This window comes from Oncorhynchus mykiss, chromosome 4 (assembly GCF_057628025.1).
Source record: "Oncorhynchus mykiss isolate SJ-2025 chromosome 4, ASM5762802v1, whole genome shotgun sequence".
NCBI lineage: Eukaryota > Metazoa > Chordata > Actinopteri > Salmoniformes > Salmonidae > Oncorhynchus > Oncorhynchus mykiss.
In genome coordinates, this window is record NC_143025.1 from 37,338,121 (window position 1) to 37,360,926 (window position 22,806).

The following is a 22,806-nucleotide window of genomic DNA, read 5'->3' on the forward strand; positions in this document are numbered from 1 at the left end:
CTTGAAAACCGACACAGATAACCAACCGCTCTGTTCTTCCAACCCACTCCACTTTGTGGGGGTTTTGAAGAGAGAAACCAACTTGAACCGGCCTTACCTTAAAGCCGTCTTAGAGGACTGTTTGACTTGTGATGCTTTGATAGATTTGGGTTCAACTATTTCCCTCATATTGCAGACTTTGCTGGATGAACTCAACAGAGCAGTGGACCCATCAAAATTTTGGTTGAAAACGGAACGTTGCAGCACTACACTTCGAGGTTTCACTCAGGCTACCTCGCCTCTAACCAAGCGTCTCCTACTGAAACTGAACTTCAAATGCGTGTCACTTAGCCACCCCGTGTACGTGACTAGCACTGACACCGAACAGATGCTGATTGGGATAGATTTAATTGACCTTTTGGTTCCACTAATGGATTGGAAAACCAGCCAAGTCTGATCAAAAATAACTATGCCAACTCCGTTGACTTCACCACATTCTTGAAAGGCTACATGCCATACATTGTGCAACGACGAGGGATCAACATCGTCTACTGACGTACCCCCGGTGAACTTGGTCATGAGTCCGCTATTGGTGGCAAATTACAGGGTGACAAGTTCAACTCTTAATCAAACATGAGGTTTTACTGTGTGGCTTGGGTGGTTCACCAGCCGACACATACTGCCCTCCTCTGATAGGTGGTCTGCTCCTAAATGGCACTATGGTTGAGGATGCCATACTGACAACCTGGTCCGAAAATTCTGCAATCAGTTTGGAAATGTTCAACAACATTTCAAAAGTGGCTAACTGCCACCCCCTTGTTCCGAAAACATTCAGATTCCCACTGGCAACGACTCCCCAGACAACACTCACCGCCTTATGGGTGTATGCGCTATCACTCTGCATTGGAACCAAGGAAGTATCTCACTATCTACTGGTCGTCGCGAACCTCCCACATACAATCTATCTGGAAGCGAACATTTTGGTAAGATTGGGTGTTCACCTCGATACCAATGCAAGATCCACTTATCTCTTGTTACAGAATCTGACGCAAGCGGATATTTCCATTCCTCGGCACACTCAGCTAGGAACATTGATTGATTACTCCTTCCATGATTTTGAACTTGTTGTTCCTGTGATTGGGCCTCTTCTGTCCTCCCTAGACCTGTGTGGCGAGAGAGGAACGCTTTTTACTTGTCCGTCAAAGGCAATCGCAATAACTCCCGTATTGCCACTTGATGACACATCGACGTTCAGGCTGGATGTCGATTCTGACAAAGAGCTGTTGATATACGCCATTGTCATAGAGGATGATACCTCATCTCCTTCTGCATGTGAGGTACACACTGTCGTGTCTTAGGCATCATTAAAACTGAAGACTTATTTATCAAAGAACTCTCTGTAATTATTATTACGCGATTAAACTGATTAATCATGTAACTGTAATTAACATTTAGTCGGGGCACCAAGGAAAATATTCAGATTACAAAGTTATAATTTTCCTAATATAACGTTCAGATATTTTAATATCTGATCAATTAGTCTTCAAATTAATAAATTATTATTTAGCTCACGTTAGTCTCATTCCAAACGTCGTAAATTGTTGGTTATCTGCACGAACCCAGTCTTCACTATTTAAAATATATATATATATTTTACCTTTATTTAACTAGGCAAGTCAGGTCAGAACAAATTCTTATTTTCAATGACGGTCTAGGAACAGTGGGTTAACTGCCTGTTCAGGGGCAGAATGACAGATTTGTACCTTGTCAGCTCAGGGGTTTGAACTTGCAACTTTCCGGTTACTAGTCCAACGCTCTAACTACTAGGCTACCCTGCCACCCCTATGAGTCATCCATACATACATTTTCTTAAAATAATGTATTTACTAACTAAGTAATTCACAGAAATGCATAACAAACAGTAGATATGGTTACAAGGAAATGATAGGAGAATGTGCCCTAGTGGGCTAAACCGGCATGGTGGCTTGTTAGACAAAAGGGGAGTGGGGGGTCAGCTGAGGAGACACTACAGAGTTGAATATTATAACAATTGAAATGCTAATCCTTTGCACATGAACGCTCACTCATTCGGGAACAATTGCAATACATATATTTACGCTCAGTTTGTCGTCAGGATCTCTGTTGAAAAGTTTGTTTCTGTTGGAGAGTCTGTCCGCCCTCTCTCCCTCTCTGTCTGTCGTGGATAGAATGGGTAGTTCAGAGTGACATTCATTCATGTTGTTATAGAATAGATGTTTCGGCGGTTGTCGGTCTTCGCGTTCAATGATACCGAATTCCTAGCTGCAGTCTAGTAATTAATACCAAAGACTTGTTCTTATTCTGTCTGTTTCGATAGTCTAAGAGTTTAACCACGTGGTATGGTTAAAAGATTCAGCCATCTACTCAAACCTTAGCTTATACTCAGGTTTATGGTCTCTACACAAACCTTGGCCCTCTCATGGTAAGCTGGTCTGCAACCTTTAGCCATCTCGTAATTGAGCTCGGTCTGGTGATAGAAAACCCAGGTGGGGGTTTTATTTGGGACATAGAAAAAGGCTGTCTCATGTGCCCATGAGGGTGTGCCAATGACTTGGTGAAACTTTTTAGGGCATTGGAGTTTCCTTCATTAAACAGTCCAAAATCACATTACACAATTTCACAAACCGTATCATCCTCACTCATCTTATACAACAATTAGATGTAAGCCTCATAACTGAGGCTATTGTATAAACAGTGTTATCGTAATGTTGCCGTATTTGTCTCCCATGAGTTTCACAAAATTGTACCAAACGGACCAGTTCGTAGCTGGATTCTTCACTGATCTTTTATACATTCTCCAGAACATAAATGTTGTTCGGTTCTCCAGTTCTGTGAGGTGGAAGAAATTCATTTGTTCTCTCTATGAAACTCAATCTCTCTATATACTGTCTGGCCATGAGGCAGGATCTTCCCTGGGATGTTACGACCTCTCTGACCACAGCAGCCTGGTTGTAGGAGACAGAGAGAGATGGTGTCTAGGTAGGGGGATGGTGCTCGCGGTGTCCAAAGAGGGCAACGTCATGACAACACTGATGAGGGAACAGCCGATCATTCCCCAACAATTGACAGGCCATCACCACCTGATGAAAACCTGTACAATATGGCCGAACCATATCCTGGTTTCCATGCACAGGTACTAAAACTTCTGTCGGAGGCAGGTGTACTTGTCAATGACTGACGCGGAACAAAATCAGTTGCGGGAATTATTTAACACAGTGAGATCTGGTCCAGAATCGCTGGATTGCTGTGTTGCAGGTATTCATGTGGTGTGTATTCCTACGCCACCCAGAGCAGCTTCTACGTTTGTGAGACGACACAAAATTCCTCTTGCAGCGTGCACAGTGGTAGAAGAGATTATCGACTCCCTATTAGGTACACAGATAATCAAGGAATGCAACATTATGTACAGTGCTCCCGTGTGGCCCATTTTGAAAGTAGAGCATTGCAGTAGTCTAACCTAGAAGTGACAAAAGCATGGATACATTTTTATTCGTCATTTTTGGACAGAAAGTTTCTGATTTTTGCAATTTTACATAGATGGAAAAAAGCTGTCCTTGAAACAGTCTTGATGTGTTCATCAAAAGAGAGATCAGGGTCCAGAGTAACGCCGAGGTCCTTCACAGTTTCATTTGAGACAACTGTACAACAATCAAGATTAATTGTCAGATTCAACGGGTCTATTTGTTTCTTGGGACCTAGAACTAGCATCTCTGTTTTGTTCGAGTTTAAAAGTAGAATTTTTCCGCCATCCACTTCCTTATGTCTGAAACACAGGCTCCCAGGGAGGGCAATTTAGTGGCTTCACCATGTTTCATCAAAATGTACAGCTGTGTGTTGTCCACATAGCAGTGAAAGTTAACATTATGTTTCCGAATGACATCACCAAGAATAAAATATATAGTGAAAACAATAGTGGTCCTAAAACGGAGCCTTGATGAACACCGAAATGTACAGTTGATTTGTCAGAGGACAAACCATTCACAGAGACAAACTGATATCTTTCCGACAGATAAGATCTAAACCAGGCCAGAACTTGTCCATGTAGACCAATTTGGGTTTCCAATCTCTCCAAAATAATGTGGTGATCAATGGTACCAAAAGCAGCACTAAGGTCTAGGAGCACAAGGACAGATGCAGAGCCTCGGTCTTACGCCATTAAAAGGTCATTTACCACCTTCACAAGTGCAGTCTCAGTGCTATGATGGGGTCTAAAACCAGACTGAAGTGTTTCGTATACATTGTTTGTCTTCAGGAAGGCAGTGAGTTGCTGCACAACAGCTTTTTCTACAATTTGAGAGGAATGGGAGATTCGACATAGTCGGGTAAATGTTTGGCTTTTTCAAGAGGCTTTATTACTGCCACTTTTAGTGAATTTGCTACACATCCGCTGTATAGGGAGCCGTTTATTATGTTCAACATGGGAGGGCCAAGCACAGGAAGCAGCTCTTTCAGTAGTTTAGTTGGAATATGGTCCAGTATGCAGCTTGAAGGTTTAGAGTCCATGACTATTTTCATCAATGTGTCAAGAGATATAGTATTATAAAACTTGAGTGTCTCCCTTGATCCTAGGTCTTGGCAGTGTTGTGCAGACTCTGGACAACTGAGCTTTGGAGAAATACGCAGATTTAAAGAGGAGTACGTAATTTGCTTTCTAATGATCATGATATTTTTGTCAAATAATTATTTATTTATGAATTTATCACTGCTGAAGTGAAAGCCATCCTCTCTTCGGGAATGCTGCTTTTTAGTTATCTTTGCGACAGTATCAAAAATAAATGTGGGATTGTTCTTATTTTTCTCAATTAAGTTGGAAAAATAGGATGATCGAGCAACAGTGAGGGCTCTTCGATACTGCACTTCGATACTGAACAAGCTCTTCACATTCAATCGTTGCCCGTTCAGGTATGCGAACTCCCCCTCAGAGTTCAACATCTTCCTGCAATGCCAGACGCAGCCACCAGGGGGATGATAATCTATGTGGACGACGTTCTCATAAGGAGTGAGACTTGGTCACATCACCTCAACGAGATGGACCGTGTTCTTACCCAACTCGGGGCAGCAGGGGCTAAGTTGGCCATCATGAAAGGACAATGGTGCAGGACAAAGGTAAACTACATTGGACTTCTGATGGTACTGAGGGCATCCTGCCACAGTCTAATAGAATCCAAGCAGTCTGCAAAATCAAAACACTTACAAACCTTCATGAGGTGCGCAGTTTCTTGGGAGTATGTAATTACTCCCGTCAATTCATCGATAACTACATGTATGTCGACTTGTCAAAGCCTTTGACCCATCTTCTTCAGAAAGACGTTCGTTTGGGATGCCACTCATGACGAAGCTGTAACTTCCTTGAAAAACCTGCTTTGTGAGGCACCCTGCCTGGTATACCTCAACAAATATGTTATTTTTGAATGTTGGTTTCTCAGAGCACTGCCTTAGTGCTGGCCTGTACCAAAAATACGACCAAGACAGACATAGGGTTGCTTACGCAAGCAAACCACTCAACCCTGCCGAAGACAAGTGCTCAGACTGTGGAAAAGCGCTGCGGTCAACCGTCTGGGCGGTCAAGCACATCACCAGTTATGTCGGCGGACAAAAGGTGATCATAGAAACTTGTCACCAGCTGGTGACCTTTCTGAAAAGCCAACAAATCTGTGAAGGTGCTGTACTCAACAGCAGAATAGTGGATTGGCTTATGAGCCAATGATGTGGTAGTCAACTCCGCAAAAGAAAAAAACCTGTCTTTGGGCGGGGCTTTGGCGGTGTGATGACGATGAAACCAAATTTGCACCATTCCCGTGTAATGTAGCTCCGCCGTTGCCTTCGAACCATCACCACTTGAAACAGAATGTGTGTCTCGGCATGCCGATGGCATGTGTGAATGGCTGTTCTTACCGTCATCTAGAACTCTTGCAAGCTGGTATGGGATTGGTATGGCACCTCGACATTCCATGCAAACCTCTTCAATTTCAGCTAGGCAACAAGACCAGCTTGTTGCAGAAGTTGCTGGCGTACTTACCACACTGCAAACGGCGGTGAAACACGATTTTCAGAACTAGAAATCTGCACTGACTTAAACTACGCCAGACTCACCTTCTTATGCCACTTGGTGTTTTGGAAACAAAGCACATGACTACTTCAAGAGGCAAATAAGTGAAAAACATTCTAATTCTAGCTTGTGATGACCTCATAACCAAACACGACATAGAGGTGTATTGGTAGAAAGTCAAGGGACACTCCAAATTACCTGGTCGTAACAAACTTGCCAACGACCATGCCGACAGTATGGCGAAATCTGGGGCAATTCACTTGCACCCCTTGGGTGTTCGATGCTCGAGACGCAATGATCACCGAGGTGCCCATGGTGTCTGCGGTAACGCGTAGCCATGTAGCACCGCGGGAAACATCTTCGCACGAACATAATGTGTTTTCAACTCATTCATTCCTGAACAGTGAACTGGTAGCAATGCAACACCAAGATGAGTCCCTCACCACTTTGATGGCTTTCTTGTCTGATCCTGTCAATCACCCAATGTCCGAACTGGCTTTGGCAGGCTCACACGACTTGCATTCGCTGTACGCAACTAAACAGCACCTCACACTTGTAGATGACCTACTGGTTTATGTTTCAGAAACCGACGCCACACAAAGGTGGGTGGTTCCTAAAACACATAGGGGGTTAATGATACCTCATGCCCACAATGAGCCATGTGGAGGCCATAGGGGAGTCAAGGCTACATGTGAAACATTGCAACAGGTGGCCCACTGGCCTCACATGGAACAAGACGTGGCACAATCCGTGAAGGGGTGTCTAGTTTGCTGCCAGTTTCAACCCTCCTTCCACCCACTTCACAGTGCACCATTGCGTCTTACCCCTGGAGCTCGATCCAGATTGACTGGGTTGGCCCAGTTGCTAGGTCGGCAAGAGGCAAATAGTATCTCCTCACAGTGACGTGCGCATTCACCAATTGGGTGGAGTGCCTGCCCGCAACCAATGACACAGCGGAAACCACATTTTCAGCCGTTTCGGCCTGCCAGGAGAAACCGTGGACTGCAACAGAGGAACCCACTTTTCGGAAGCTGTAATGACCGAACTGTGGAGGCTCCTGGGAGACAGAGTTAACCTCCACATCATGCACCACCCTAGGAGCTCCGGCAGGGTAGAAAGGAGCCACCAGACAATCATCAGAATCCTGAGGAAATACATGGCAGCCAACCACAGAAATTAGGACGTCAAACTCCCACTGGTACTGATGGCGATCAGAGCCACAGGCAACAAGTCTACGGGAATAACACCATTCGAGATGATGACAGGCCAACAAATGATACTTCCACTGCATCTTCTGTACCAACAGGGACATGTCGCCGCAGCCACCGCCTACACGACTCATCAATACGTGATGGGCTTGTGAACCCACCTCCAGACTTCCTTTGCGCACGCTCAAGGAAAGCTGGAAAGAAGTTCAAAAGGTGACACGACCCATTACGACAGAAAGGGCTCACACCACGTGTTCGAGGTTGGGGATAAGGTGTGGTACGTCATATACACCAAACCTGTGGGCGTCACAACAAAGTTCCTGCCTCACTGGACAGGGCCACACAAGATTTTGGTGAAACTGTCACCTGTAGCTCATCAAATCAGAATCAGCAAAGGTCGACAAAACAACACGTTCAAGTGGGTCCACAGGAATCAAATGAAGTTGTACACTCCCCTCATGGGAATAGAAGGGGTGCAAGCCAGCACCGAATAGATAGAAACCTAGCAAAGTCAGAGGTACTAAGAAAATTGTTAAGTGTCCTCAGCTGATCCCTTCAAGGAGATCAATAAGTTGCACCTTACCTTCTCTTCCCAGCTACAAGATATACGTTTGTTGTCACTGTTGATATTGTACTGCCCTGTGCTGTTCGAAATAGGGAAATCAGCAACATTTGTTGTGTCATAACATTTTCGTTTACAAAAACCAAACCACTGAAATAATCCAACAATATCTCTAATTAAGCGTTTTTGTAGGATGGAGTTCCTTTGGCTGATCCTGACACTGCGCCCTAGTCAAAACCAACCCAGCAGATGTACTCACGAGCGGACCCCCAAAGGGAATCGTTCTCCGCGATAATTTAGGACTCCTTATAACCAACTGCAGAGTACACACACAGAGGGTGTATTTTTACTGACGTTGCAGGTTGTTGAACTGGAGAATATCTATAGATTGAAAATGGTTCTAAATGTAGGATTTTGGCACGACAGCACCCATGTGAAAATTGCCACACCCCCAGTCGTAGCTTATCAGGAACACAATGAGGGGTGGATGTGGGGGTTTTATGACACCTCGATCGTAAATCATAGGCAGCAGACGATTCCTTTTGGTGCCTAGTTTGGGTGATCGGAATGTCTGTGTGCCTTGTGAAGAGTTTACTGCCCAAGAACTTCAACATCAAACAATGGACGTCGAGACAATATATTTTATCCTGTTAGTAATTATGAGAAATGGAATGTGAAAGATTATTGTCTATTTTGTGAAACATTGTAACTTGAAAGGTTTTCATGTTGAAGGGTATATCATGTTTACATAATATCCAGGATAAAGATAATGTTTTTCTGATGATAAGACTGTGATTTTAGTTCTCTGACAAGATCATTGTAAATTGTGATACCTTGCCTCGTAACTAGACATGCCTCAGGGAACCCAGAGAGCATGTCAATATGACGTAAACACCCCCTTTTTAGTTAAGAATGAACATATCAGACTAGAAGGGCCACAAGCTGCAGCTGAGGTCTATGATTGGTCTCGACCCCGAAATGCAACACAAGGTTGAAGAAGACAAAGGAACCTCTTAACAATCAATGCTATGGTTGAGTAGCTGTACTGTATCTAAGAATGTGAATTTAAGCAGGACCATCTGGTTATTCTCTTCAAATCATTGTTTGTCTACGCGGCTTTCATCACCACTCTGGGATCATCGACACGGCTGATTAGCCGTCCTCAGGAGACCACTCTTCCAGAACGAGTGCATTTAAACAGACAACTAAGAAGGACAGTGTGACATCTTGTGGACAATCAGAGACTTACACCCGAGAATGAAGGAGAGGGCCATCTGAAGAACAAGGCCTCCATCGAACCCTTATTACCAAGCGCAACCTGGCCCACCAAGGCCTGGGCCCAGCAGAGATATCCGAGGAAGACCTTCACTACTTCACTACTTCTTACCCATAATAGCGGCAATTCAGGGCAAGTTATTAGGGATAAACTAAGCTTAGTTACAAATGTATTCAAGTGTTATTTCTCTTTCTCTCTCTCTTTAAATCTCCGTATTGTGTAACCAGTGTCATATTGTACGAGTCCGCTACCGACTTGACATCAAAGAATTGTTACCAAAACCAGAAGAGAGCCGTGAGTTGTGGTGATTTAGTTACAAAAGATTCCCACGGAAGTCATTTCAATTTCTGTTTATGTCCTAAAAGAAGAGGACATCTAAAAGTTTGGACTTTTCAGTTGTTTGACATAAGAATAGACGCTGTTAATAATGAACATTTAGGCCAAATTAGCCATTCGAAGGAGAATAATATTATCGCAGACTACTTCTATTATTTTAGACCCTTCCAGCCCTCATACAGACTCCATGAACACAGTAATGGGTGTCATTCTTTATTTTTTATTTGTTTGTTTGTTATTGGGATGATATAAATGCTGTAAGATTGCTAAACTCTTTGCTATGGTTTAATTGGTTGTATTCAAGCTGCATATGGTGAGTTGTTTGTAACTTTTCACCATGTACTCTTAGGAAAGGTGCCACTACTACTAAGTACTGTGGTGAGGTTAAATGTGTTGGCCAACAGAGACACATTTCTGTTTGTTGCTCAACCTCCCAAGGCTGAACTGAGCTAAACCCTATTTCTTACCTGTTACATATGCTTCAGTAAGGTTGGCTTCTTAGCATTCATAGCAATCAGTGGTGCCTGCTGAGGGGAGAACGGCTCATAACAATGTCTGGAATGGAGTAAATGGAATGGTATCAAAAACATGGTTTTCAAGTGTTTGATACCATTCCATTCACTCCGGTCCATCCATTTTACACCATTCCAGACATTATTATGAGCCATCCTCCCCTCAGCAGGCACCACTGATAGCAATGGTTATCAATTGTACCACAGAAATGATTCGTAAATCACATTAAATAGATGTTGTGGTGGCAGCTGCAGAGACATATTTGGTGTACGAGAATTTAGTTAAGATTTAAAGGGTGTGTTGAGTGGTGGTGTTCCAGGCAGGCCATTGGTATGGTGCAGGAGCAGATAGGGTGAAAGTAGTAGTGGAATGGGGTAGTGGGATTTTAATGAGTGTAAGTGGCAGCTGCAGAGAAGTACCTGGGTGTATGAGATTTTACTGCAGAAGAGTTAGTTATATGATGGTTCTCAGATTTTTATGAAATAGTGGTATATCGGTGTAGGGTTGGTTGGTTGGTGGTGCAATTATTATATATTTTTTTTTCTTCCTTTTTATTTTGTATCACAAATGTAACGTGATCGATCACACACTACTGCACAGTAGGATGGCTGCATGCACAAACAAAATGTGTGAACGCTACGATACCAAAAAATGTGGATAATGGTACACCACAGGGGAGCGTGATTAGTCCTCTGTTGTTCTCAATCATGGTCAATGATGTTTACTCTCAGGTACTGCCGGATATTGGGAGGTTGTTATTTGCAGATGATGGGGCCTTATGGAAGAGGGGAAGAAATGTGCCAAACATAGTCAGGAAGGTACAGGAAGCAATTGATGAAGTAGAGCGGTTGTCATTAATGTGGGGATTCAGGTTCTCTGTAGAGAAAACTCAGACAGTGTTCTTTACCTGGAGGAAGGTGGATGATGAGATATGCTTTAGGGTATATGTGAGAAACTTGGAGAGGGTGGGGGCCTTCAGGTTCCTTGGGGTATACTTTGACACTTAGACTGACCTGGGCAGAACACATTGTGAGAGTTGTGGGAAAGTGTAAGAAGGTACTAAATGTGATGCACTGTCTGATGGAGAAGGAGTGGGGGGGGCTGGCCGTTCCTCATTGAGGACCATGTATGTTGCATTGATCCGATCTGTAGTAGACTATGGCAGTATACCGTATGGTTCGGCAGCCCGGACATCTTTGGAAAGGCTAGATGTCACACAGGGGCAAGGACTCAGAATATGTAGTGGGGCATTTTGGACGTCCCCAGTGGCTGCACTACAGGTGGAGATGGGGGATATGCCATTGCATTACCGTTGACCTTGCAGTGAGTGGAGGAAGTCAAGCCAGACATAGTAGTTATTTGTTCTGATTCATGTGCAGTGTTAATGAGTCTCCAGTCCTTTAGGTTACGTACCAAACAAGATCTGTTTTATGAGGTGCTACAAACCCATGACAGGATTAGACAGATGGGTATACAGATAAGATTTACTTGGGTCCCAGCCCATGTGGAGGTGGAGGGGAATGAGGCAGTTGATGTGCTGGCTGATGTACAAGCACTTAGAAGTGGGGATGTTAATGTTTTAGTTTCGATGAGCAAGGCAGGGGCAAAAAGCCTGATATGGACAGTGATGGTGCAAAGATGGCAGGAGCAGTGGAATAGAGATACTAAGAGCAGTCATTTATTTCAAGTGCAGAGGAAAGTCGGGGAGGGGAGGACGGCAGGAAGAGACAGAAGAGAGGAGGCTATTTTTACAAGATTAAGGGTGGAACACAATCAGTTGAATAAGTCCTTAAATGTGATGGAAAAGCTTCCAACAGGAAAGTGTGATTATTGCTTGGAAACAGAGACCGTGGAGCATATATTGCTACAGTGTGGGCAGTATCAGAGGGAAAGAGAGAGGCTGAGATCTAGTATGAGGGATACGGGGATACAGGAAATTAGTTTAAAGAGTATATCGAGTAGAACTTCATTAGATAAAGTCTCAAATATTTTGTTATATAGTTTCTCCGTCTCTGGCCCACACTCCACTACAGTAGGTGGCGGTATTGCACCTTAACGTTGGATGCCAACCACCGATAAACCCAACCTAAGAAGAATACCAACGACGAAGAAAACAAGGAAGTGACTTGTTGTTTACGGACGCACATGAGGTGGTTGATATGTTTGAATAATGGTCTGGTTTCATTGTACTTTTCTTCATACAAACATCTATTCAATATGAACATAGCAGAAAGTGGAGCAGTAGGCGATGCCATTACAGTGCACGATTTCTCCGAGAAGATTCTCGAGCAGACGGTTCACTTTCACGTCATAAAACTCAATGGAGGATTTTTCCTTTGGGTGGGCTCGAACCCCGTCTTGTCCAACTTGGCTGTTTCAATGGAAAGTAAATTTGTGAGTAGTCTACTATAAATATATTGTTTTAAAGCAGACTAGTTAACAGATGGATTGTTAGCTAGCTTCACCGTGCAATGTTGTTAGCTAGCTACGCTACTATAACGTTATTCTAACGGCTGATGATGCTATGTCCTATTTGTAATTTAGCTAACCTACGTATCTGTGTATATATATATATATATATTTAATTCAGGATTCGATGCCGCTGTCTACGTTAGTCCTGGGGGACCCATCGGACACCACTCCAAATTCACTGGCACAGAGATTGAGTAAGCACCCTTTCATCCTGATACTATCATATCTCTCTCATGGGTATTTGTTGTCTCAGAGAGCAAGAGGTTTTACTCTGCTCCAAATCTGGACACGAATTTTTGTATGGAGGTCAATGTGTGTCGAATTTGGTCAACAAAAAATGTTATAGCTATTTTGCTAGGTGAGGCTTATTTGATCAAATTAAACGTTCGTGATGGTTAGGTTGATATGAATGGACTGATTTAAGTGAACGCACGTGGCATTTTGGCAACTTAATTTGAGGTCAACAGATTATGATTTTTCAATGCAGATACCAATTATTGGAGGACCAAAAAAAGCAGATACCGATTAATCTACGTGTGTGTTTTTTTCTTTTTTACCTTTATTTAACCAGGCAAGTCAGTTAAGAACAAATTCTTATTTTCAATGACGGCCTGGGAACAGTGGGTTAACTGCCTGTTCAGGGGCAGAACGACAGATTTGTACCTTGTCAGCTCGGGGGTTTGAACTCGCAACCTTCCGGTTACTAGTCCAACACTCTAACCACTAGGCTACCCTAGGGCGTGTGTATATATATATATATATATATATCACCCACATTTTGTCAGTATCAGGCCAGTGGTGTCTGAGATTGCGTGTGACTTACATATGTACTAACGTGTACATACTAACAGGTGTACAAACGGAGACAGACAGACCGATAGTCCTCCTCAATTTCATTGTGGGGGACAACAAACCACCAATTCATATACACTCACACATAAATACACACAAGCACAGTCTATGTATGTCATGAATTTCTGGATTTTGGTATTTGCTGAGTTAGTTTGTTCAAACTCATCCAAGTAAAGAATGGGAAGCTAGATATTTGATTCCTGACACCTCTATTGTTACCCAACACGAGGCTACTAACATCAAAATGATCTGATGGCAATTTTAGGCTGCCACAACGTTGTTTATACAGTCAAATCTGTCTAACCATCAATTATATAGTGATTTCGTTGATAGCTATATGTTCTTCAGAACAATAACCGAAAGCTAGATGCTTAAACTACTAACCAGTATTATGTTCTATTGTTGGTGTCAGTTTTCACCATCTGAAACACCACTAACCCAGCTGTCCTCCGTCTCCTTTGTGTTTCAGCTAAAAGGACTAAGAAACAGGTGTATGTGAGCTACTGCCTGCCCATGACTGACTCCAACCTGTCTCTGCTGGTAGAGAACAGGATAAAGAAAGAGATGGAAGTTCACCCTGACAAGTTTTAAGTTTTAACCTCCCCCACTTTTTTTTTTACTAGTTTAATTGTTTTGTACCAAAATAAAACAAAGGAAAGAAAAACAACATTACCTGTCTGGAATGTTCTGTCGATTGCTGTTTTAGCACTCATGAGTGAGATCTAACCAGAGACGTCTCTGTGTAGAGGCTGCAGACACACTATATTTTCTGTGCCCACTGCCCACAAACTCAAGTCTACAGACATGTATCACCTCAGTAGTTCATTTATTTGACATAATCAACAAGTTTATTATCAAAACAACATTTATGGCTTTAATATTGCAAATGCATCATATATAAAAAATAAACACGTACAAAATATTAGTGGTTGACAATCGATCACTCATGGAAATTCATTTTATTTACCACAACATTTCATCGCTGAAAACATTTACAAATAAACCATACAAAGTGTCAAAATATGTGCCATTTGCTTCAAATATAGTTCATGGTAGAAATGTATAGAGTATACTTGGCCTTTTTAAGGTCATCTATACGTGTGACAAAATGTGCTATGAAAACTATTTGATATGCATAGTACATAAAACGTATGATAGTCCATGCATTGTCAATGGATGGCACATTAATACATACCTTATATTTGGTATTCAATCATTTTGTAAGAGTATAAAGTTTGTATACAAACACTCTGTCAGCCACAGCTATTCTAACTAGATCACTCTATTGCATTATAACTTCATCTATTCTAGACACTAACCATTTCAAAACCCCTATAGACATTCATTCATGGCATGGCCAGACATTATTTAACCGTGCTAGAGAGCGGTTTAAACAAGTACTAAAAACAGCAATATACAACTAACATTTTTTTTACCAGGTGAAAATTAGCTTAAACTAGAGGTATGTCAAGCGACAATAATCCCCTTGGCAACATGACAAAAAATAAATACTGAATTACTGATAGATTATTTTCAGTCACCTGTCCAGTTGAAATCAGAGGATTTTTAAAACTGAACAACCATTGTGATAAAGCCATTCAATAACTGAGATGTTTCATAGTGGTAGCAGTAGACACGCTGCATCCCAAATGGCACTCTATTCCCTATGTAGTGCACTGCTTTTGACCAGGGCCCATAGTGCTCTGGTCAAAGCTCAAAAGTAGTGAACTATGTAAGGAATAGACTGTTATTTGGGACGCAGACATACTAGTAACTAACTGGACATTAGTATTGTCCACTCAACACTCGATGCCTTTTGATTTTTCCATAGAATATGGAAATAAAAACACAAAAAGATTCAAAGTCCAAACTAATTTCCTAAGCCATCACAGTTTCTTTAGGTTTCCGGCTGTCATTCACCAACATTTAATAGGGGCTGCAGTACTCAGTTTTCTTAAGTATTTACATTGATTATACTACTAATAAGGATAAAGTGCCAACTTGGACTTTTGACAGGGGGGTGGGAGGCAGAAATTCACAATTGAACCCATCAAGTAGGCTTCAGTATATAGGCCTGACCTCTCCTTTTATTACATTTAGAGTGCAGCAGTTTCACCCAAAACCAGTGTCTCAAACGAGCTGACTGAACCATTTTGATTACATTTGATTGAACTTTGAATTTTAGTGCAAAAAAAGTTACGCTAATAGAATTTGAAATGCATAGAGCACACATCACTGTTGAAAGACATTTCAAATGAAACAGGTCTGCTCTGCTGCTCTATATGTGTCTCTCTGTGTTTAGAGTACACCACTCTGCTTATAACGTACAACCGACACCATGACATCCCTCCCCAGTCCCATGCTGGGACCATGGTACCCATAGACACACCGCCAACCCGTGGCAACAACTACCCTATGGGCACAAATAGATGTAAGTCATTGTAATGAGTTTCTGTTCATTGCAAAGACATACACAGGTGTGTGAATAACTCCATCGTTTGTTTCAAGAATATCCTGTCCTATTGCAGGCCCTCAAATACTTCATGAATCATATTAATAAATCATATTGAGTGTCTGAGGGTGATAATGAGAGGGTCATCATTTCTCGATTAAACCAAACGGAAGGTTTTTTAAAGTTTTAAAAATGAAAGAGTTCCTCGTGGAAGAATCTTACCAGCAGGACTGAATGAATCAGACCAGTCATGATAGTGACCAGGAGTGGGACAGTTCAAGCTATCCCCACAGCACAGTCTTGTCCTATCCTCTGTCTGTGTGTGTCGGGGGGGGGGGGGGGAGTGTGTGTTTGCTGCTACAATGACCCTCCCACGCCATTTACCACCATACTATTACTGATCACCTCTCCTCCGGTAGCGTACGCAAAAGACGTAGGCACTGCTGCAAGAGCAGTAGCCGCTGCTGCTGTGGCGCCCCCGGTGGCCGTGAGACGCAGCGGCGTATCATGGACGCGGGAGTATAAGTCCCTATCCCCAGGCTTGGTGAGAAGGAGGTGCTGTTCTCCAGGCCGGTGGGTGAGCAGGGGCTGGCGGGTGTAGCTCTCCCCGTCCACGAGGCTCTCTGGCAGAGGTTGGTTGCGCGGCTCAGGCAGCAGTAGCAGGCAGATGATACACAGCAGGGTGCAGGCGGCGAAGATCATGTGGTGCAGGAAGTAGCCCTTCTGGTTGTGGAGCTCCATGATAGGGGCCGTCAGCATGCCGAAACCAGCACTGGCCAGGACCAGACCCAGACCACCACCCCTGACGAGAGAGGGAGACAAAGAGGGAGAGTCTAGTTTCAGAAACGGCTAGCCAAACATTGAAACCAGACAACATAAAAAAAAATTATCAACCTGGAATCGGGTACAAGTAACATTGTAATAGTAAATCGGCACACTCCAATTAGTATGATATGTTACGTTTCGTAAGGTATGTATTCATTTGTGGATGTCCATCATCCGTTTGTCCTATGAAATGTTAAGAAGTATAATTCATATGATATGTTACGAATTCCAATTTGTTACGAATTTGCAAAACATATATGTTACGAATGGAAATTTGTTGTGGCTAACGATTTCTAGGCTAGGGGTTAAGGTTAGGGGAAGGGTTAGCTAACATGCTAAGTAGTTGCAAAGTAGCTAAAAAGTAGTAAGTAGTTATAAAGTTGCTGATTAGCTAAAATGCTAAAGTTGTCCATGATGAGATATGAACATGCAACCACTCTAACATCGTTTTTGCCTTAAGTAACCTTCTGTCTTATGTAACCATAGCAAACGTAACATATCATACTCATTTGAGTGTCTCAGACGTATGTTTACTATGTTACCAGTCTAGTCTATGAGACCAGGCTGATATTCCTGAACAATAGTCTGTCAAATTGCATTTATATGACACATACAGATTGCACCACAAGATGGCGCTAGTAAGCCATTCTAACACAAACGTACTTGGCGGGACATCATTTTACCAAATAAGTGCGATATAGGAATCCAATAACTGTTGGTGTGGGTGCGGTCAGACCATACATAGTGTGTGTGTGTGTAACGGATGTGAAACGGCTAGCTTAGTTAGCGTGGGCGCTAAATAGCGTTTCAATCAGTGACGTCACTTGCTCCGAGACCTTGAAGTAGTAGTTCCCCTTGCTCTGCAAGGGCCGCGGCTTTTGTGGAGCGATGGGTAACGATGCTTCGTGGGTGTCAGTTGTTGATGTGTGCAGAAGGTCCCTAGTTCGCGCCCGGGTATGGGCGAGGGGACGGTTTAAGCTTATACTGTTACGCGTGTGTGTGTGTGTGTGTGTTACCTGATGACGGTGGGAGTGATCTCAGCGCAGAAGAAGATGCTGAGGGTGCTGACGGCGTGAGAGGAGAACATTCCGATGATGGAGAATGCCACAGAGAACTTCCTGTTTAGTGTGTCCCTCAGAACTAACCAGGCGAGAAGGATGAGAAACATGAGAGAGGAGGTGAGACACATACTGTACATCATAAATATACAAATGTCAATTACTGGGTCTAGTCATAACAGAGAACTTGATCACGGAAAACAGTTGGTGTACTGGCCAGCCTTTCATTTTGTTTAACAACTGTTTTGTTGATTCTACCACACAAAATCAACAGATGGAGCATGAGCCTGGCCTGTGGAGCTGCAACCCAGAGCACCTGATTGGCATATTTTTTGTGTACCTGTGTCATGGCGAAGGCTGTACTTCCCAATCACTGCATTCAAGGCAAGGTCAAGGGCGGGGGAAGAAAAACAGTGAAAATGAGTACAGCCATGAGAGAATCTCATGGTTTTTCTGACCAATACAGATCTGATATGAGGACAACAGAGGCAATGATCCGGAAAAGGGCATTCTGGTAGTGACTCCTCTGAATCACTGAAATAACTCCATTATCAGAGTACGTCCTTTGTGTGTAACAGGATATAATGAGATGTTGTGGCTTTGTAATTTCCATGTAAACAACTCTTTGTGGATGATGACTATGAGGGGGATGCCCACATTGCTCACTCATTAAAACATCTGACAAAACGTGGGCTTTCAAAGGCCGGCGGTTGACCTAAAGGTTTATTTCTTGGACATCGAATTTCTGTGTGTGTGTGTGTTTCACATGTGTTAAATGCACAACACTTGTCTGTACTCTACTCACAGTTTAGCAGGCCCAGCTGCAGCAGTGATGCCAGGGCGGTGATGATCATGAAGGTGAGGAGTCCGCCCCGACGTCCCATGAACGCCACGGCCGGGCACAGCGCCAGGCAGGTTGCTACGGCGATGCCGGCCATGGTGTAGTAGTCGGCATTGAACATGGCCGACACAGGGGCCTCTGGGTCCATCATACTGCGGGCAAAACAGTGGTGGATACCGTACCCCGTCAATCTACAGAGAAACACACATAAACACATTATTGGTAAGAGCAAAAACAGAGGTGGATACCGTACCCCGTCAACCAGCAGAGAGAGAGAGACACATGTAGCGGAGGTGAGTGGGATTGACGCTAGTGCGATGAAGTAACTTAAAATCAGTGTCACCCTCTTCTTGGTCTCAGGGTCATGACATTGGTTTTCCAAGTGGGAGACCCGGGTTCAGATCCTACCAGTTACACACACACACACACCATCAGTACTAGAAGCAAGACGCTGGTACGGAGCCTTGTCTTCATGGGGAACCTAGCTCATGTGTAATTCATGTTCTGTTTGGCACATTGCCCTCTGCCTTTTAATACGATTTTTACTCTGCATTGTTATTCGTCATTTACTGTGTATTTATTCCTCATATCACTATTTTTTATTATTTTTTATCTTTAACTCTGCATTGCTGGAAAAGAGCCGTAAGTAAGCATTTCACTGTTAGCCTACACCAGTGGTTCCCAAACTTTTTATAGTCCCGTAACCCTTCAAACATTCAACCTCCAGCTGCGTACCCCCTCTAGCACCAGGGCCATCATGGTAAGCCTGCCACACACACACTAGAAACAATACATTTATTGAACATAAGAATGAGTGTTCGTTTTTGTCACAACCCGGCTCGTGGGAAGTGACAAAGAGCTCTTATAGGACCAGGGCACAAATAATAACATAACGATAATCAATCATTTTGCTCTATATTTAACCATCTTACATGTACAACTTTATTTGCTAATTGGAAATTGTGAATAACTCACCACAGGTTAATGAGAAGGGTGTGCTTGAAAGGATGCACATAAATCTACAATGTTGGGTTGTGTTGGAGAGAGTCTGTCTTAAATCATTTTCCCACACACAGTCTGTGCCTGTATTTAGTTTTCATGCTAGTGAGGGCCGAGAATCCATTCTCACATAGGTCCGTGGTTGCAAAGGGCATCAGTTCCTTAGCAGGAACATCGGGGGCATCAATTCCTCCACTATGACTCCCTGTCATGGCTTTTGCTCCATCAGTATAGATACCAACATGAGCAGCAGCTACATTTGGCTACTTACGGACCGTTAGTGGAATTCCCGCGAGAGAGTAACGCTTAATGTGATTGGATGTTAATTACTTGACTAGGCTACCTGTATTTCACATTGTGTTGTTATTTCCCTGAACACTAGATGGTTTCATTTTATTTTTGGCAGTGAAACGAGGCTACTCAGGCGAGGGAAAAAAATTCACTCAAATGTATACCCCTGTTGGAAAATATAAATGGACTGTTTGAAAATGTGAAGAGAAAAAAAGTACACTTTATTTGGCGTACCCCCGATGGCAGTTTGGGAATACCTGGTCTACACCAATTGTTTGCCAAGAAAAACAAGATTTGACTTGATTTTGCTCAGCTGCACACACAGAGAGAGAGAGAGACTTACGAGTTGACACAGAGCACCACGATGTTCTTCCAAAAGTTTCTGGTGCTGGTCATCTTGATGATGCAGGTCCTCTTTGGCTTCTTATGCAGCACATGTTCCAGTTCTGGTGGTGAGACACAACATGCTATAAGACCTTCCCACTGGCAGGGCAATACGCACGCATGCACACACACACACAGACACAGACAGAGCCAGCCAGCACCTCGGGAAATCCACACCACACAGACTCTTTAGTAATGTTCTTCTGTTGGTGGATGTGTGTGTATGAGATCTGAAATAAAACACTTTATTTTATTGATCTAGCAGTACCTATTAATCTGCTACCAGCTTTAAAATATTTTCTCAGATTTTATATCTGTGTGTGTGTCTGGGATTAAGCTGTGCAGATATTTCATCAAATTTAACTAGAGTCCTGCAGTTGCACATGTTAAAATGAACGTGCATAGTCCGTGTGTGTCACTGTGTCTGAATGACTGAATCCATTGCATACACATTTCATAACTGAAATCAGAGACCTGCTGCTGCATGTTGTGTATTACCACAATACAATCCGTGCAAATGCAATTGACAATGTGTTGTTGTGAGTCTACGTGTGACATCCCATACGTACGGTTGAAGTCGGAAGTTTACATACACCTTAGCCAAATACATGTAAACTCAGTTTTTCACAATTCCTGACATATAATCAGAGTAAAAATGTCCCTGTCTTAGGTCAGTTAGGATCACCACTTTATTTTAAGAATGTGAAATGTCAGAATAATAGCAGAGAAAATTATTTATATCAGCTTTTATTTCTTTCATCACATTCCCAGTGGGTCAGAAGTTTACATACACAACATTTTTATTTGGTAGCATTGCCTTTAAATTGTTTAATTTGGGTCAAACGTTTCAGGTAGCCTTCCACAAGCTTCTCACAATAAGTTGGGTGAATTTTGGCCCATTCCTCCTGACAGAGCTGGTGTAACTGAGTCAGGTTTGTAGGCCTCCTTGCTCGCACACGCTTTTTCAGTTCTGCCCACATATTTTCTATGGGATTGAGGTCAGGGCTTTGTGATGGCCACTCCAATACCTTGACTTTGTTGTCCTTAAGCCATTTTGCCACAACTTTGGAAGTATGCTTGGGGGCATTGTCTTTTTGGAAGACCCATTTGCGACCAAGCTTTAACTTCCTGACTGATGTCTTGAGATGTTGCTTCAATATATGCATGTCATTTTCCACCCTCATGATGCCATCTATTTTGTGAAGTGCACCAGTTCCTCCTGCAGCAAAGCACCCCCACAACATGATGCTGCCACCATCGTGCTTCACGGTTGGGATGGTGTTCTTCGGCTTGCAAGCCTCCCCCTTTTCCCTCCAAACATACAGTGCCTTGCGAAAGTATTCGCCCCCCTTGAACTTTGCGACCTTTTGCCACATTTCAGGCTTCAAACATAAATATATAAAACTGTATTTTTTTGTGAAGAATCAACAACAAATGGGACACAATCATGAAGTGGAACGACATTTATTGGATATTTCAAACTCTTTTAACAAATCAAAAACTGAAAAATTGGGCGTGCAAAATTATTCAGCCCCTTTACTTTCAGTGCAGCAAACTCTCTCCAGAAGTTCAGTGAGGATCTCTGAATGATCCAATGTTGACCTAAATGACTAATGATGATAAATACAATCCACCTGTGTGTAATCAAGTCTCCGTATCAATGCACCTGCACTGTGATAGTCTCAGAGGTCCGTTAAAAGCGCAGAGAGCATCATGAAGAACAAGGAACACACCAGGCAGGTCCGAGATACTGTTGTGAAGAAGTTTAAAGCCGGATTTGGATACAAAAAGATTTCCCAAGCTTTAAACATCCCAAGGAGCACTGTGCAAGCGATAATATTGAAATGGAAGGAGTATCAGACCACTGCAAATCTACCAAGACCTGGCCGTCCCTCTAAACTTTCAGCTCATACAAGGAGAAGACTGATCAGAGATGCAGCCAAGAGGCCCATGATCACTCTGGATGAACTGCAGAGATCTACAGCTGAGGTGGGAGACTCTGTCCATAGGACAACAATCAGTCGTATATTGCACAAATCTGGCCTTTATGGAAGAGTGGCAAGAAGAAAGCAATTTCTTAAAGATATCCATAAAAAGTGTCGTTTAAAGTTTGCCACAAGCCACCTGGGAGACACACCAAACATGTGGAAGAAGGTGCTCTGGTCAGATGAAACCAAAATTGAACTTTTTGGCAACAATGCAAAACATTATGTTTGGCGTAAAAGCAACACAGCTGAACACACCATCCCCACTGTCAAACATGGTGGTGGCAGCATCATGGTTTGGGCCTGCTTTTCTTCAGCAGGGACAGGGAAGATGGTTAAAATTGATGGGAAGATGGATGGAGCCAAATACAGGACCATTCTGGAAGAAAACCTGATGGAGTCTGCAAAAGACCTGAGACTGGGATGGAGATTTGTCTTCCAACAAGACAATGATCCAAAACAAAGCAAAATCTACAATGGAATGGTTCAAAAATAAACATATCCAGGTGTTAGAATGGCCAAGTCAAAGTCCAGACCTGAATCCAATCGAGAATCTGTGGAAAGAACTGAAAACTGCTGTTTACAAATGCTCTCCATCCAGCCTCACTGAGCTCGAGCTGTTTTGCAAGGAGGAATGGGAAAAAATTTCAGTCTCTCGATGTGCAAAACTGATAGAGACATACCC

The 22,806-nt window shown here is 43.0% G+C and overlaps 2 protein-coding genes across 2 annotated transcripts in view; one reads left to right on the forward strand and one right to left on the reverse strand.

Annotated features, from left to right (window-relative positions):
* Positions 1 to 12,051: 12,051 nt before the first annotated feature.
* Positions 12,052 to 13,961, forward strand: psmg4 (proteasome (prosome, macropain) assembly chaperone 4). Its single transcript, XM_021599609.3, has 3 exons — positions 12,052 to 12,356; positions 12,553 to 12,628; positions 13,756 to 13,961. Exons 1-3 carry the CDS (start codon positions 12,108 to 12,110, stop codon positions 13,875 to 13,877), a joined length of 447 nt encoding a protein of 148 aa, XP_021455284.1. The 5' UTR covers positions 12,052 to 12,107; the 3' UTR covers positions 13,878 to 13,961.
* Positions 13,962 to 14,095: 134 nt separating this feature from the next.
* slc22a23b (solute carrier family 22 member 23b) overlaps positions 14,096 to 22,806 on the reverse strand; it is a 28,819-nt gene continuing 20,108 nt past the window's right edge. The window contains exons 6-10 of the mRNA XM_036968865.2: positions 20,096 to 20,198; positions 18,427 to 18,653; positions 17,962 to 17,994; positions 17,580 to 17,703; positions 14,096 to 16,540 (exon numbers count right to left, since the gene is read on the reverse strand). Of these exons, the coding sequence (XP_036824760.2) occupies positions 16,096 to 16,540; positions 17,580 to 17,703; positions 17,962 to 17,994; positions 18,427 to 18,653; positions 20,096 to 20,198 (932 nt within the window). The 3' untranslated portion in view covers positions 14,096 to 16,095. The remainder of the gene's footprint in view (positions 16,541 to 17,579; positions 17,704 to 17,961; positions 17,995 to 18,426; positions 18,654 to 20,095; positions 20,199 to 22,806) is intronic.